The sequence below is a fragment of the Coregonus lavaretus genome, assembly GCF_964263955.1.
Source record: "Coregonus lavaretus genome assembly, chromosome: 26".
Taxonomy (NCBI): domain Eukaryota; kingdom Metazoa; phylum Chordata; class Actinopteri; order Salmoniformes; family Salmonidae; genus Coregonus; species Coregonus lavaretus.
Genome location: NC_140013.1, coordinates 31277967 through 31295559, shown reverse-complemented (window position 1 = coordinate 31295559; position 17593 = coordinate 31277967). Strand labels below are relative to the sequence as shown.

Below are 17593 nucleotides of genomic sequence, written 5' to 3'. Positions count from 1 at the left end.
TGGAAGACCCATTTGCGACCAAGCTTTAACTTCCTGACTGGTCTTGAGATGTTGCTTCAATATATCCACATAATTTTCCTTCCTCATGATGCCATCTATTTTGTGAAGTGCACCAGGCCCTCCTGCAGCAAAGCACCCCCACAGCATGATGCGGTTGGGATGGTGTTCTTCAGCTTGCAAGCGTTCCTCCTTTTTCCTCCAAACATAACGATTGTCATTATGGCCAAACAGTTCTATTTTTGTTTCATCAGACCAGAGGACATTTCTCCAAACAGTACGATCTTTGTCCCCATGTGCAGTTGCAAACCCTAGTCTGGCTTTTTTATGGCAGTTTTGGAGCAGTGGCTTCTTCCTTGCTGAGCGGCCTTTCAGGTTATGTCGATACAGGACTCGTTTTACTGTGGATATAGATACTTTTGTACCTGTTTCCTCCAGCATCTTCAAAAGGTCCTTGCTGTTGTTCTGGGATTGATTTGCACTTTTCGCACCAAAGTATGTTCATCTCTAGGAGACAGAACGCGTCTCCTTCCTCAGCGGTATGACGGCTGCGTGGTCCCATGGTGTTTATACTTGCGTACTATTGTTTGTACAGATGAACGTGGTACCTTCAGGTGTTTGGAAATTGCTCCCAAGGATGAACCAGAGTTGTGGAGGTCTACAATTTTTTTTCTGAGGTCTTGGCTGATTTCTTTTGATTTTCCCATGATGTCAAGCAAAGAGTCACTGAGTTTGAAGGTAGGCCTTGAAATATATCCACAGGTACACCGCCAATTGACTCAAATTATGTCAATTAGTCCTGTAAGTCGCTCTGGATAAGAGCGTCTGCTAAATGACTAAAATGTAAATGTAAATGTAATTAGCCTATCAGAAGCTTCTAAAGCCATGACATCATTTTCTGGAATTTTCCAAGCTGTTTAAAGGCACAGTCAACTTAGTGTATGTAAACTTCTGACCCACTGGAATTGTGATACAGTGAATTATAAATGAAATAATCTGTCTGTAAACAATTGTTGAAAAAATAACTTGTGTCATGCACAAAGTAGATGTCCTAACCGACTTGCCGAAACTATAGTTTGTTAACAAGAAATGTGTGTCGGCCTTGCATTAAAGAACATAATTGGTTAAAGAAAACTGATAAATAAAAAAGCATACCAGTTTCATTTAAGGATCAAAGGATTGACAGCCATCCCATATAGATTGCAAAATAGTTGGGAAGAGATTTTTGATGTACCGATTCCATGGCATAGTGTTTATGAACTGATACGCAAAACAACGCCTGATTCAAAACTTAGAATTGTTCAATTTAAATTATTATATAAAATTATTGCTACCAATAGAATGTTATTAATATTGGGGATACAATCTTCCCAGCTCTGCAGATTTTGCTGCGAAGAGACAGAATCATTAGATCATTTGTTTTGGTACTGTCCATTTGTAGCTTGTTTTTGGACACAGGTCCAGGAATGGCTAAAGGATTTCAATATTTACCTGGATAACAACTAACAACAACTAATAACAACAAGATAACTAATAATGTAAAGCATACTGTGTCCATAATAAGTATATAGGTTATAGGTTGAGAGCTTTTGTGAAAGAGCACAGTTAGAAAGATATGGCATATAGAAGCAAACTGTCACGGATTCTGCCGAGGCTGCTCCTCCTCCTTGCTCAGGCAGGCTTCGGCGTTCGTCGTCCCCGGAGTACTAGCTGCTGCCGATCGATGTTTCGGTGTTTGTCTTGTTTAGTCTTGAGTGTTTACACCTGTTCGCTATTATGTTTGATTGTAGTCCCTATATTTACCCCTGTCTCTCGTTTGGTAATTGTGTGTTATTGCTTTGTTTCCCGTAAGGTCGTCATTGCTGTTTCGTATGCGTGTATTTGTTTCCTCCCTGTTAAGAGGTTTTGTTTTGTATGTTCGTTTACTGGTTAGTAAAGTACGTCTGCCAGTAGCTCTGTGTCCTGCGCTTGACTTCGCTCACCGCATACACGTCGCCTTTGACACAAACCGGATGGACATCATGAAAATAATCGGAGAGGTTGAGGGTAAAGGAAGTTCAGGAGTAAAAACTAACGAAATAGAATTATTGTAAAATTGACTGTGTCCATAAAATGTGTATAGTATGTATAAGCTGGAAGTAGAGGCCTAAGCATTGTTGTTCACTAGTTTACTCCAATTAGGGAAGGGGTGGTGGGGTTGGAAAGTAATAAAGGGAAATATATTTATAAAAAGGATATGTATATGTGTATATGCATGTGTATGTATATATATATATATATATATATTTATATATATATTTGCGAGAATAAAAAAAAGTATGGGGGATTGGAAGTGATGCACACAATTACATTGATGGAAGTTACAATCTATCTACAATATTAAAGCTGATCTACCCCCTGAAAAAACGAGTTTTAATGACTCCAACCTAAGTGTATGTAAACTTCCGACTTCAACTGTATATATATACACACACATATATTTTTTACATTATTTTTTTATTCCTGCGACAACATCTGCAAAATATATGCACGGGACAAATAGCGTTTGATTTGAGGACAAGGTGTAATTTTTATGCATATGTCACATTATGTGGCTGTGAGAGACTTCCATTGAGGTGAGTGAATTCACACGCGGGTTCTCGTCTCCTCCGTGCAAGGCGCGCACCCGTGAATGGAATCGATGATGGTCTATTTGCACTTCATCACGAAGTGATAACCGCCGCTTTTATTTAATTCTGCACCGACCGATTCATTAGACTGGGTATCAAATTGTCTATTGGCGCTAACACAACACATTTATTTATATTATGCGAGTCACACAGAATAATGAGGGTAGCTTTTGAATATTGCCCTACACGCATGGCTTGCTAAGGTGCACCTTTCTGAACTCCAAAAAGGATATATGTGGATATGCCTGAGCTCATAAAACATTTGGTTTGCAGATTCTGGGTGTTGTAAGAAAAATGTTGATGTTGCCAAACTATTGGGTCTATTGTAAATCCTCCTATAATTTGATATCTAAAAGTATAGGATTCAGAGTTGAGGGTTGAAAAGTGTAGTCAGCCCACCTCGGTAGCTTGTGTAGAGTTTGTCCTTATCTTTAGATTTACAAAATATGAGTCTCTCTCTCTCTCTCGCACTCATTTCGCGAATAAAAGTAGCCTTGCCTGGAGTTTACAGTAGTTCCCCTAAGCCAGGACGTGTGTTTTCATTTAAAGAAGAGGGGAAAGAGAGAGAAAAATTAGAGAGGGAAAGGGAAAGAGAGAGCGCACGCGTCTGAAATCATTTCTAATATGTCAAGAAACATTGATTGCGCTCTAATAAAATCAATTAACCATGACTAGCGTTTTAGGAGCGAGTAAAGTTACAATTCCGATCAAAAAAATAACATGCTAGTGATTGAATAGCCATGCCAGTGTTTCTAAATTAAACGTATAAATGATCAAATATAAAGTCGGTCAGAACTAATCGGTCAGAACTAATCATCTAAATTGGCCCATTATGAGGTCAATTAAAACCAGGATGTGTCTCGGGGAAGAACCTTTTACTGCCTCCAATTTGGTTCTTAATGGTAACTGACAGAACAACAAAACGATAAGGGATGATGTCTTTATAGCTACTGTTATGCTGATGTTGATAATGATGGTAATAAGACCAACCAGGCCTACATTACTTGGTGTTGTCAGGCTAATTCTTGTGTTACTCCTTGCAATGGAAAGTAGATTATACCCACTCAAAATGTAAATGGCGGTCTGGTTAGAATTCATGTTTATTCATGTATGAACGCTCGGAATCAATTTGCAGACACTGCCGAAACGGCGAAATGAAAGCAGACAGGGGACCTGCGAATTGAATTGGAGCACTTGGTTGGCTTTTTCTCACAATCCATTTCCGAGGGTTCCTTAGATGGAGAGTGCGTGAGTCTAATTATCGCCTTCCATGCAATTAGCGACCAGAAGCCATCTCCAAACACAGTTGGCCTGGAAACGTGGTAAGGTGAGGAGGGGGCCACAACACCGCTTGTCTTTGACACCTCGGATCCACCTGTGATTTCTATCACTGCAGGCTTGTAGAATTGCGTCACTCCGTCGCCACTGTAGCAGCCTACTGTATAGCCTATAGCTGATACAGTAGTTTAGGCCTAGGCTTGATTCTTTAATGTTACCAGACCGGCGTGTCCGTTATACTACTCGGCCTACATTTTGGCGCCAAAGGGGTAGTCTAAAAGTCTATGTGTGGTTGTTCTTCTTTACAGCTATTACCATGTTGCTTACAGATCTGCCCCCCACCTCGATATGCAAACACCAGGCTTGAATCATTTTTGTTACCGTGTTTTTTACAATGTGATTTACAGCTGATTTACAATCTGGGTGGTCTGACCAAATGATTGGAGTGTCCATTCCAGAACATGCAAACAGCAGAAAAAGAGAAAACAGAGAGATCATGTAGAGACAAGATGGGGCAGAGGGAAATCCCTCCTTAATACTACTTCCTGGTTTAGATGACCAGACAAATAATGTTGCAGTAGGATTGAATATCACAATCAAGTGGACAAACAACCTAACATTTCTGACTTATTCCGGCTCCAACCATCTCTCCACCTGCTACATTTCTATAAAGGCCTACTCCTTCCCTCCATATTTCTCATTCTCTCTTTCCCTGGCTGTCTTTTGAAGTCATTGGGGTCCTGTAGTCTTCTGGGCCCAGCCCATGCACACACACACACACACACACACACACACACACACACACACACACACACACACACACACACACACACACACACGGCCTTGCGGGATAAACATACTTTACCACCTGTCTTTGTGACCCTGAGTCAACACTGGTAGAGTGTTACCACCACTGACTCCCACGCCTCACATCCTCATGCACACACACCACCACCATCCGTATCAACACTACTGTCCTACCATCAACCCCCACACCAGAGTGTGGGACCCCCAGTGAGACATCCTCCTCCTCCTAACACCCCCACAGACAGCGCTGGCCCAGCCCCAAACCTCCGGGGGTTGTGTAGCTGAGAGGAAGCCCAGCGTCCTGGGGAGAAAGTCAATTACAGGGCCACACTGATGAGAAAGTCACAGAGAGTTCTTCAGAGATGGGAAATTAACCATGGAAATGGTCATCCAAAGATCAACTCATCCCAAAGGGTTTGTGGTGTTATTCAGTTTTCTCCCATCATATAGCAGAAGAATAGCCCTTCCATCTCACAAGTTTATCCCAAATTTGTCACGTACTGTCATGACCAACCTTATGACAACCTATTTGCAATATGACGATGTGACAGCTTGATGTGGTAGCAGTTTGCCCCTATCACCAGCAGGGTAGAGGCCCCTCATTGTACAATGTACTGTACTCTGTCCTCCACATGTCACTCTGCCCCAGCCTCCTTCCCCTCTTGCCCAGGATGGAGAGCTGCTCCTGGGCTGAGGCTGAAGCTGAGTCCTGGGCCTGGTTCGGCCAGAGTGGAGCAGGACGACCCAAAACTGGATACCAGCCCTGAGTCAGAATCTGACACCGCCAGCTCCTCAAACCTCTGGATGACTGTCCGTACAGACCGGAAGGGCACGTCTCTGCGCCAGCGACCCTCACCAGCTCCAGTAGGCCCTCTATAGACAGACGTTGGGCTGAGGAAGACGTGGGGCGGAGGGGGAAGGCCACAGTGAAGTCTCAGCCTGCCCTGGCCCAGCCCCAGAGCGGGACGTACCCCAGCATGGCTGAAGCGAGTGGGCAGGGTGGCCAGGTGTTCCTGGGTCAGAGGGTTGTGGAAGCTCAGCGCCCCTCCACCCATGTTGAGAAACAGCCCTAGGGTCTTGATCTGGGGGGGCACGGCACGTAAGGGCTCCCGACGGCTATCATACATAGTGGAGAAGGACAAGCCCCGCCTTTCCAGCCACCAGCCGCAAGCATCGTCCAATGAGCTCACTCCTGTATGGAAAATAGGAAAGGTGGTTGCTTTCTGTGTCACAAAACAGACATCATGGGAAATTATGTCTTCAAATATCGTGCCAATATACTTTGCAATGTCATCATGAAATAGGTTCCTGGGGCATACATGACTGTTTCTGCACTCAACAACGCTACATATTTGTTGCCTCATTTTGCCTGAATAAAAACATGTTGATTGGAGTAGGAACAGACTGGGCAGGGTATATGCAAATGAAATACTGTAGTATATACACTATAGTAATTACTGCAGTGTTTTTGCAGACAGTAGTGTTTTTGCGGACATTACTGTAGTATTTACTGTAGAGTTTACTGTAGTGTTTGTGGTCTGTAGTATACTGTAGTATTTACTATAGTATTTTACAGTATACTACACCATTCTATAGTAAGTACTACACATGATAGAGGTATTCTACAGTGTGTAGTATAGTATTCTACAGTATAGTACAGTTTACTACAGAATTCTATATAAGTACTGTAGTATTCTATAGTAAACTGTAATATTTTTTGATGTGGGATAGGCACGAGTCAGCAATAATATGTGAAATATCAATGCTGTTCCCATCCCATATTGCCTCGCTTAGTATCCCTATTCCCTAAGTACAGCTCTGTCGACAGTGCCAGTCATCATGGTCAACAACCACTAATACGTATTTGGCCTGACTCTCTACAGTTAATGATGAAGCTGCACATTTCTGTCATATTTAATGCAAATCAACAGATTGTTTATGGCTTGTTGCTGGGCCAAATTATTAGAGTTTTCTGTTGTTTACAGAGAGCAGATGTCAATATGCCTTGTAAGCCAAAAAGAAATAGTTAAAGAAACAATTAAATTGTTAGTGGTTCAGCCAAGTGCTGGGATATCCCTGCTGACATCCTGTTCACCACTGGGTGGCACCACAGAGCAGAGTTAAAGGATGTGAATGAACTTTATGTAGGATAGACAGCCTGTGTCCTGTATGCACTAGAGACAATATTGTGCTGGAGCATTTGCACAAGACTGCCTGTATGTATTTGTAGGCTACAACCGCCACATGATTGTGTAAGAAATATAGCCCATGGAAATTCATATTTATGTCGGTCAGTAGGAATTTATCAGCATGCCAGAGACTAAGAGTATTATTATCAAAGCAGGGATTTGTACTTGTTCTGCCACCACCAGTAAATAACGGCCAGGTGGATTAGGGTGCACTTCCTCACCTATCCTGTAGAGGGTGCTGTTGCAGACATCCACCTCCCAGTAGAACTGACCCCTGACGATGACCACGTCCCCACACACCTGAGGGAGTGGCTGGGGGGCAGACTCCTGGGATCCAGTGCTTGTTACTGACCCCGTGACCCTGTTGCTATGGTGGCGAGAGGGTAGTGGCGGAGGGCTTGGTCCGTGGAAGGTCACAGTGAGAGAGGAGGTGGAGAGATGGAGGGATGGAGCAGCAGCAGAGGGGTCCAGGGTGAATGTCAGACCTGGGAAGGGAGAGATGAAGAAAAAAGAGAAGGTGAAACCTGATTTCCTCTAATCAGGAGCATTGCAATTAATAAAATGTGTATTTTTACTCTTCTTCTACACAGTATATCAAGACATCCTTGGATAAAGAGTATTGCATTGGACTCATTGACCTGAGACAGACTGTTCCATCTCCTCCTCTCGTAGGTCTATAGCACCCTCCAGTGGTGAGCCTGCGTCCAAGGCAGCAGCTACTCTTCCTGGGGTCCAGCAGAATTAAGGCAGTTATACATTTTTAAAACATTACAATACATTCATAACAGATTTCACAAGATATTAAGTGTGTGCCCTCAGGCCTCTACTCTACTACCACATATCTATAACACAAAATCAATGTGTGTATAGTGCTTATGTTATCGTGTGTTTGTGTTGCTTCACAATCCCCACTGTTCCATAAAGTGTATTTTTATCAGTTTTTTAAATCAAATTTTACTGCTTGCATCAGTTACTTGATGTGGAATAGAGTATTAGTAGTTCTGTGCGCCTCCCATAGTCTGTTCTTGAACTGGGGACTCTGAAGAGACCTCTGGTGGCATGTCTTGTGGGGTATGCATGGGTGGCCGAGCTGTGCGCCAGTAGTTCAAACAGACAGCTCGGTGCATTCATCATGTCAATACCTCTCACAAATACAAGTAGTGATGAAGTAAATCTCTCCTCCACTTTGAGCCAGGAGAGATTAATGTTAGCTCTCTGTGTACATCCAAGGGCCAGCCGTGCTGCTCTGTTCTGAGCCAATTGCAATTTTCCTAAGTCCCTCTTTGTGGCACCTGACCACATGACTGAACAGTAGTCCAGGTGCGACAAAACTAGGGCCTGTAGGACCTGCCTTGTTGATAGTGCTGTTAAGAATGAAGAGCAACGCTTTATTATAGACAGACTTCTCCCCATCCTACTGTTGTATCAATACGTTTTGACCATGACAGTTTACAATCCAGGGTTACTCCAAGCAATTTAGCCTCCTCAACTTGCTCAATTTCCACATTATTCATTACAAGATTTAGTTGAGGTTTAGGATTTAGTAAATTATTTGTCCCAAATACAATGCTTTGAGGTTTTGAAATATTTAGGACTAACTTATTCCTTGCCACCCATTCTGAAACTAACTGCAGCTCTTTGTTAAGTGTTGCTGTCATTTCAGTCGCTGTGGTAGCTGACGTGTATAGTGTTGAGTCATCCGCATACATAGACACAATGGCTTTACTCAAAGCCAGTGGCATGTCATTAGTAAAGATATAAAAAAGTAAGGGGCCTAGACAGCTGGCTTGGGGAATTCCTGATTCTACCTGGATTTTGTTGGAGAGGCTTCCATTAAAGAACACCCTCTGTGTTCTGTTAGACAGGTAACTCTTTATCCACAATATAGCAGGGGGTGTAAAGCCATAACACATACGTTTTTCCAGCAACAGGCTATGATCGATCATGTCAAAAGCCGCACTGAAGTCTAACAAAACAGCCCCCACAATATTTTTATCATCAGCCAATCATCAGTCATTTGTGTGAGTGCTATGCTTGTTGAATGTCCTTCCCTATAAGTGTGCTGAAAGTCTGTTGTCAATTTGTTTACTGTAAAATAGCATTTTATATGGTCAAACACAATTATTTTCAAAAGTTGACTAAGGGTTGGTAACAGGCTGATTGGTCGGCTATTTGAGCCAGTTAAGGGGGTTTTAGTATTCTTAGGTAGCGGAATGACTTTTGCTTACCTCCAGGCCTGAGGGCACACACTTTCTAGTAGGCTTAAATTGAAGATGTGGCAAATAGGAGTGGCAATATTGTCCGCTATTATCCTCAGTCATTTTCCATCCAAGTTGTCAGACCTCGGTGGCTTGTCATTGTTGTTCGACAATAATACTTTTTTCACCTCAAAACTACAATGTTTGTCTTTCATAATTTGGTCAGATATACTTGGATGTGTAGTGTCAGCGTTTGTTGCTGGCATGTCATGCCTAAATTTGCTAATCTTGCCAATGAAAAAATCATTTGTAGTGTCGGGAGCAGCAGTCGGGAGAGGACGTGTTTTTCTCTAGCTCTCTAGCTCTCTAGCTGGAGGTAAGCAAACTTCTCATTTGGTGTTGAGTATAGCTTAACCATGCATTAGATCGTAGGTTGGTAGTTAGTTGTAGTTAGGTATTGTATTTATTATAGGTTAGTATTGTTGTTATTGTAGGTTTCCGTAGGTTATTGTAGGCTAGTATTGAAGCTCGAGGCTAGCTAGCTCTCTAGCTGGAGGTAAGCAAACTTCTCATTTGGTGTTGAGTATAGCTTAACCATGCATTATATCGTAGGTTGGTAGTTAGTGTAGTTAGGTATTGTATTTATTATAGGTTAGTATTGTTGTTATTGTAGGTTTCCGTAGGTTATTGTAGGTTAGTATCGAAGCACGAGGCTAGCTAGCTAGCGGGTAGCTACTGGTAACGATTAGCTGTTCCCACTGTTAAATGTGCTTCTAGCCAACGTTTAATTTTTGCTGCGTTCTGCGTTATGTAAGGAACTAGACACGGACATGAATCATCTGTTTAGTGTGCTAACACACTCTTGGCAGTTTGTTGTAACCAAGTATTGGTGCTAATTGTGTGTTAATGGATGCTAGCTTGCTAGTTAGCTACGGCGTCATAGCTAGGTATCGTGGGTAGCTACTGTGTCTTGGCAGTGTCTTCCGCCGTGCCGGCTGTAGCACGAAGCGAGCTAATTAGCCGTTTTTTCGAACAGAGTCAGAGTCAACACAGTAGCCATTGCGTGCCGGGTGTAGCACGAAGCTAGCTAGCTAGCCGTTCTTAAAACAAAGCCAACACAGTGGCCATTGCTAGCTACCCAGCACGACCAGCGAACGGTACGGTAGTAGCTAATTACAATATAATTGTCCTAGCTAGCCAATGTTGAATCATTGCTGCGTCATGAAAGGAACTTGACACAGACACGAATGATCTGTTTAGTGTGTTATCACACTATTGGTGGTTTGCTGTGACCAAGTGTTTGTGCTTGGCTGTGTGTTACTGGATGCTGGCATGCTGGTTAGCTAGTTAACACACTATTGGTGGTTTGTTGTGAGTATTTGTGCTTAACTGTGTGTTAAACTGTGTGTTATTGGATGCTAGCATGCTAGTCAGCTATGGTGTCATAGTTGGCTAGCTGAATAAAGTGGGTTTGAGTTTATTCCTTTAAACATTGAACAACTGTTCAGTGAAACAATTTTAGTTTCTGAGGTAGAAGTTTTTGGTGAGGGAGGCCCCCCTCTCTCCTCTCCCAGATGCTTAGCTCATTTCATTCCGATCTCCTCTGCATTTTTGTAGCCATTTGCTACAGCCTGTCAACTATGCCTCTGCCTATCCCTGTTCTCTCGTCTCTGCACAGGCTACACAAACAACGCACAACACCGCGCGGCTGCTGCCTCTCCAACCTGGTGGTCCCTGCTCGCACCCCTCACCTGGAGTTCCAGGTCGCAGGCAGCCTCTGGAACTGCCGTTCTGCTGCCAACAAAGCTGACTTCATCCCAGCCTATGCCAACCTCCAGTCCCTCGACTTCCTGGCGCTGACGGAAACATGGATCACCACTGAAAACACGGCTACTCCTACTGCTCTCTCCTCGTCTGACCATGTGTTCTCGCATACCCCGAGAGCATCTGGTCAGAGGGGTGGTGGTACAGGAATCCTCATCTCTCCCAAGTGGACATTCTCAATTTTTCCCCTAACCCATCTGTCTATCTCCTCATTTGAATTCCATGCTGTCACAGTCACTAACCCATTTAAGCTTAATATCCTTGTCATCTATCGCCCTCCAGGTTCCCTTGGAGAGTTCATCAACGAGCTTGACGCCTTGATAAGTTCCTTTCCTGAGGATGGCTCACCCCTCACAGTTTTGGGGGATTTCAACCTCCCTATGTCCACGTTTGACTCATTTCTCTCTGCCTCCTTCTTTCCACTCCTCTCCTCTTTTGACCTCACCCTCTCACCGTCCCCCCCTACTCACAAGGCAGGCAATACGCTTGACCTCATCTTCACTAGATGCTGCTCCTCTACTAATCTCACTGCAACTCCCCTCCAAGTCTCCGACCACTACTTTGTTTCCTTTTCTCTCTCGCTCTCCTCCCACACTACTCACTCTGCCCCTACACAGATGGTAATGCGCCGCCGCAACCTTCGCTCTCTCTCTCCCACTACTCTCTCCTCTTCCATCCTATCATCTCTTCCCTCTGCTCAATCCTTCTCCCTCCAATCTCCTGATTCTGCCTCCTCAACCCTCCTCTCCTCCCTTTCTGCATCCTTTGACTCTCTGTGTCCCCTATCCTCCCGGCCGGCTCGGTCCTCCCCCCCAGCTCCGTGGCTTGATGACTCACTGCGAGCTCACAGAACAGAGCTCCGGGCAGCGGAGAGGAAATGGAAGAAAACTAAACTCCCTACCGACCTGGCATCTTTTCACTCCCTCCTCTCTACATTTTCTTCATCTGTTTCTGCTGCTAAGGCCACCTTCTACCACTCTAAATTCCAAGCATCTGCCTCTAACCCTAGGAAGCTCTTTGCCACATTTTCCTCCCTCCTGAATCCTCCTCCCCCCCCCCCCCCCCTCCTCTCTCTCTGTGGATGACTTCGTCAACCACTTTGAAAAGAAGGTTGACGACATCCGATCCTCGTTTGTTAAGTCTAATAACACTGCTGGTCCTGCTCACACTGCCCTACCCTATGCTTTGACTTCTTTCTCCCCTCTCTCTCCAGATAAAATCCTGCGACTTGTGACTGCAGGCCGCCCAACAACCTGCCCGCTTGACCCCATCCCCTCCTCCCTTCTCCAGACCATCTCCGGTGACCTTCTCCCCTACCTCACCTCGCTGATCAACTCATCCTTGACCGCTGGCCATGTCCCTTCCGTCTTCAAGAGAGCGAGAGTTGCTCCCCTCCTCAAAAAACCAACACTCGACCCCACTGATGTCAACAACTACAGACCAGTATCCCTTCTTTCTTTTCTTTCCAAAACTATTGAGCGTGCCGTCTTTAGCCAACTCTCTTGCTATCTCTCTCAGAATGACCTTCTTGATCCAAACCAATCAGGTTTCAGGACTGGTCATTCAACTGAGACTGCTCTTCTCTGTGTCACGGAGACTCTCCGCACTGCTAAAGCTAACTCTCTCTCCTCTGCTCTTGTCCTTCTAGACCTGTCTGCTGCCTTTGATACTGTGAACCATCAGATCCTCCTCTCCACCCTCTCCGAGATGGGCATCTCCGGCGCGGCTCACTCCTGGATTGCGTCCTACCTGACCGGTCGCTCCTACCAAGTGGCGTGGCGGGAAGCTGTCTCCGCACCACGTGCTCTCACCACTGGTGTCCCCCAGGGATCGGTTCTGGGCCCTCTCCTTTTCTCCCTATACACCAAGTCACTTGGCTCTGTCATATCCTCACATGGTCTCTCCTATCATTGCTACGCTGACGATACACAACTAATCTTCTCCTTTCCCCCTTCTGATAACCAGGTGGCGAATCGCATCTCTGCATGTCTGGCAGACATATCAGTATGGATGACGGATCACCACCTCAAGCTGAACCCTGGCAAGACGGAGCTGCTCTTCCTCCCGGGGAAGGACTGCCCGTTCCATGATCTCGCCATCACGGTTGACAACTCCGCTGTGTCCTCCTCCCAGAGTGCGAAGAGCCTAGGCGTGACCCTGGACAACACCCTGTCGTTCTCCGCCAACATCAAGGCGGTGACCCGCTCCTGCAGGTTCATGCTCTACAACATTCGGAGAGTGCGACCCTGCCTTACACAGGAAGCGGCGCAGGTCCTGGTCCAGGCACTTGTCATCTCCCGTCTGGACTACTGCAACTCGCTGTTGGCTGGGCTCCCTGCCTGTGCCATTAAACCCCTACAACTCATCCAGAATGCCGCAGCCCGTCTGGTGTTCAACCTTCCCAAGTTCTCTCACGTCACCCCCCTCCTCCGCACACTCCACTGGCTTCCAGTTGAAGCTCGCATCCGCTACAAGACCATGGTGCTTGCCTATGGAGCAGTGAGGGGAACGGCACCTCTGTACCTTCAGGCTCTGATCAGTCCCTACACCCAAACGAGGACATTGCGTTCATCCACCTCTGGCCTGCTGGCTCCCCTTCCTCTGCGGAAGCACAGCTCCCGCTCAGCCCAGTCAAAACTGTTCGCTGCTCTGGCACCCCAATGGTGGAACAAGCTCCCTCACGACGCCAGAACAGCGGAGTCACTCACCACCTTCCGGAGACATTTGAAACCCCACCTCTTTAAGGAATACCTGGGATAGGATAAAGTATTCCTTCTAACCCCCCCCCCCCCCCCCCCCCCCAAATTGTAAAGTGGTTATCCCACTGGCTATAGGGTGAACGCACCAATTTGTGAGTCGCTCTGGCCAAGAGCGTCTGCTAAATGACGTTAATGTGCCCTTGAGCAAGGCACTTAACCCTAATTGCTCCTGTAAGTCGCTCTGGTTAAGAGCGTCTGCTAAATGACTAAAATGTAAATGTAATTAAAGTAGTTGGCAATATCAGTGGGTTTTGTGATGAATGAGCCATCTGATTCAATGAATGATGGAGCGGAGTTTGCCTTTTTGCCCAAAATTTCATTTAAGGTGCTCCAAAGGTTTTTACTATCATTCTTTATGTCATTTATCTTTGTTTCATAGTGTAGTTTCTTCTTCTTTTTATTCAGTTTAGTCACATTATTTCTCAATTTGCAGTACGTTTGCCAATTGGTTGTTCAGCCAGACCTATTTGCCATCTCTTTTGCCTCATCCCTCTCAACCATACCATTTTTCAATTCCTTTTTCAATCCATGGGGATTTAACAGTTTTTACAGTCATTTTCTTAATGGGTGCATGCTTATTAGTAACTGGGATAAGCAATTTCATAAATGTGTGAAGTGCAGCGTCTGGTTGCTCGTCATTACACACCACAGACCAACAAATATTATTCACATCAACAACATAGGAATCACTATAAAACATATTGTATGACCTCTTATACACAATATTAGGCCCAGCCTTTGGAACTTTGATTTTCCTAGATATGGCTACTAAATTGTGATCACTACATCCAATGGATTTGGATCCTGCTTTCAAGTAAATTTCTGCAGAATTAGTAAAGATATGATCAATACATGTTGATGATTTCATTCCTGTACTGTTTGTAACTACCCTGGTAGGTTGATTGATAACCTGAACCAGGTTGCAGGCACTAGTTACAGTTTGAAGCTTTCTCTTGAGTGGGCAGCCTGATGAAAGCCAGTCAATATTTAAATCACCCAGAAAGTATGCCTCTCTATTGATATCACATATATTATCAAGCATTTCACACGTTATCCAGATACTGACGGTCAGCGCTTGGTGGTCTATAGCAGCTGCCCACCAGAATGGGCTTTAGGCATGTGAACCTGTAGCCATATTACTTCAACAGTATTTAACATGAGATCCTCTCTAAGCTTTACAGGAATGTGGTTCTGAATATAGACCGCAACACCGCCCTCGTTGGCATTTTTGTCTTTTCTGTAAATGTTATAACCTTGTATTGCTACCACTGTATCATCAAATGTATTATCTAAGTGAGTTTCAGAGATTGTCAGAATATGAACGTCTTCTGTTACTAGCAAATTATTGATTTCATGAACCTTGTTTCTTAAGCTACATATGTTAACGTGGGCTATTTTTAACACTTTTCTGGGATGCTTGATTATTTTTCTTGCTTTACTGGGAAGCTTAGCAGAGGTAGACATACTCAGGTTATTTTTATTAGTGCAGGGTGAGCTGCACAAAGTGGACTTCCCACTAGGGCACACCACCTCAGTGCTAACAGTATTACTCTGGTTCATAGGCATATGAGTACTGCATCCAATAGCTGTAGGATCAGCAGTAGCTCAATTGGTAGAGCATGGCGCTTGTAATGCCAGGGTAATGGGTTCGATCCCCGGGACCACCCATATGTAAAAATGTATGCACACATGACTGTAAGTCGCTTTGGATAAAAGCGTCTGCTAAATGGCATATTATATTATTATAAAAAGGACATAAATTAGGTTATTTACATTGTGTCTTCCAATGCCCCTAGGATAATATACATTTACTGAATCATTATGACAACTCAGCAACACAATGGTAGGGATTAAATGAGCTGGACTTGGGTCATTGATAAGTCATTGTCTCAACGCAGCCTTATAATGCTGTGAAAGGATCCAGGAACCCAAATGATTTGTGTGGATCCCATCCTCCTTATAATACGAGCTTTGTTTCCAGAAGGTATCAAAATTGTCAATAAATGTTACACCCACAGAGCTGCAATAGTCTCGTAGCCAGTTATGGAAGGCTGAAAGTCTGCTGAACTGTTCAATGCCACGATTTAGGGAGGGCAGAGGGCCAGATATTATGGGGCGTTTGTTGGTGTCAAGTAGAGACCCAATCAGTTCTTTAAAATCCATCTTCAGCTGTTCTGAGCTGCCCTTCATAATGTAATTTGACCCCACATGAACCATCAACCTGGTGATATCCTGAACTTTTGCCCCAGGAAACACAAAGTCTTTGCCCCTGGTACAGATATATGCCTCACCATCGAACTCCCTATCACAATCGCCGGCCTCTGCCGTGTCTCGAAGCAGATTGCGAGGCCAGAGCCACAGAACTCACCAGTAAAGCATGTAGGGAAGCAAGCCTGCCAGATTCTCCTTAACCCATTTCATTCTCACTTTCCCATGATGCCTGCCAGTATTCAGAGGAACCAGAGACCCAACACTGTGAAGAGTAACAGCAACAGCAATAACAACTGCCTGGCATGTCTCCCAGTTTAAACCTGGAGCTCACATAATGTGTCTAACCTAGACTAACTGCCAAGGTGCCATTTCACTCACCATATGCAGCAGTGCTCTGGTCCGTGACACCCCCTGTGTCCCTGCCCAATGGATTCCCCTGCAGGTGGGATTAGTGGGGGTGGGGTGGGAAGGAATGGGAAGGTGTGTTAGGGAGGGTTAAGTCACTGGGTCACTTGGAGGGTGTGATCTGTATCCATCCAAAGATTGAATAAGGCAATGGGAGAAGATTGCGCATCCATAAGACTTGTGTGCCTCTCACATGTCTAAAACAAAGTTGAAATAAGCCTAGCTTCCTACCTGAAAAGAAAATAACAAGCTTGGTTACCTGTGAGAAGGCCTTCGTCCCTCCTTCTGCCTGGTCCCCAGCTCTACTGGCTGTCCACCCAGGGGTCAGGGTGGGGTCGAGGGGCAGGCAGTAGGTAGCAGAAGCCCACTCCCAGCATGGCAGCTCCACAGGGTGGCGACAGCAAGGGCACAGCACGGCACACACAGGGGCACTGTTAGAGCGGTGGTGGGCAGAACGGGTGCCACCACGGGAAGCATGGCACACACCGTCCCCTTCATCATCCAGTACACATCGCCCTGCCCCCTCTCCACCCCCTACACAGCGCCCACACAGGGTATGGGAGCATGGTAGGAGAAGAGCAACGTCAAAACCACGCCTACAGGACGGGCATAGAGAGGATTTAGCCAAATCATGATGACCCTCTTCTTCTCCCTTCTCTTCCTCTTCTTGTTCTGTCTCTTTTTCCTCCTCCTCTTCCTCAACCTGTTGCTTGTTGTTCTTCTGTTGTGTTCCGTCAAGACGGGGTGGTGTCCTACGCATTATTAGCAGATGAAAAGTTGAGTTGAATGCATTTATAGCTCAATATCATATCATACTTGTCATGCGATTATTTTTTTGTGTTCACCAAAGCAGTCAGCATAGTCAACGATTCAATAGTGAGTGGGCCATCCCTGAATCAAGTATTTTCTATGGGTTGATGCAATGTAACATGTGCAGCCACAGTATCCTATTAACCATAACAGTATTCCGAGAGCCTTGCCTTGGCCAACACAAAGGACACACGCTCTCCTATCCTCCTTAGAAATACACAATGAGGAGAGATCCCCCACTGTACAAAGACATCCTTTTCTAGTAGATTTCAAAATAGATTTTTCCACAACAGGTCACAAAGATATCCAACTCTGGTAAATCAAAGATCCTCTTCTTTGACAGATCAAAGATGTCCCCCACACAGATGGATGATGGATGACACAGCAGGCTGCATTCACAGAGGGCTCCACTCGATGGCGGAGTGAGATGTTAGAGCTAGTCATAT

The 17593-nt window shown here is 45.0% G+C and overlaps 1 protein-coding gene across 1 annotated transcript; it reads right to left on the bottom strand.

The window, feature by feature from the left end:
- Nucleotides 1-5386: 5386 nt before the first annotated feature.
- Nucleotides 5387-17097, bottom strand: LOC311101461 (uncharacterized protein; the record flags this gene model as incomplete). The annotated part of the gene is made up of 4 exons (XM_084142619.1): nt 5387-5943; nt 7162-7425; nt 16311-16368; nt 16597-17097. 4 exons carry the CDS (start codon nt 17095-17097, stop codon nt 5387-5389), a joined length of 1380 nt encoding a protein of 459 aa, XP_083998745.1.
- Nucleotides 17098-17593: the final 496 nt, after the last annotated feature.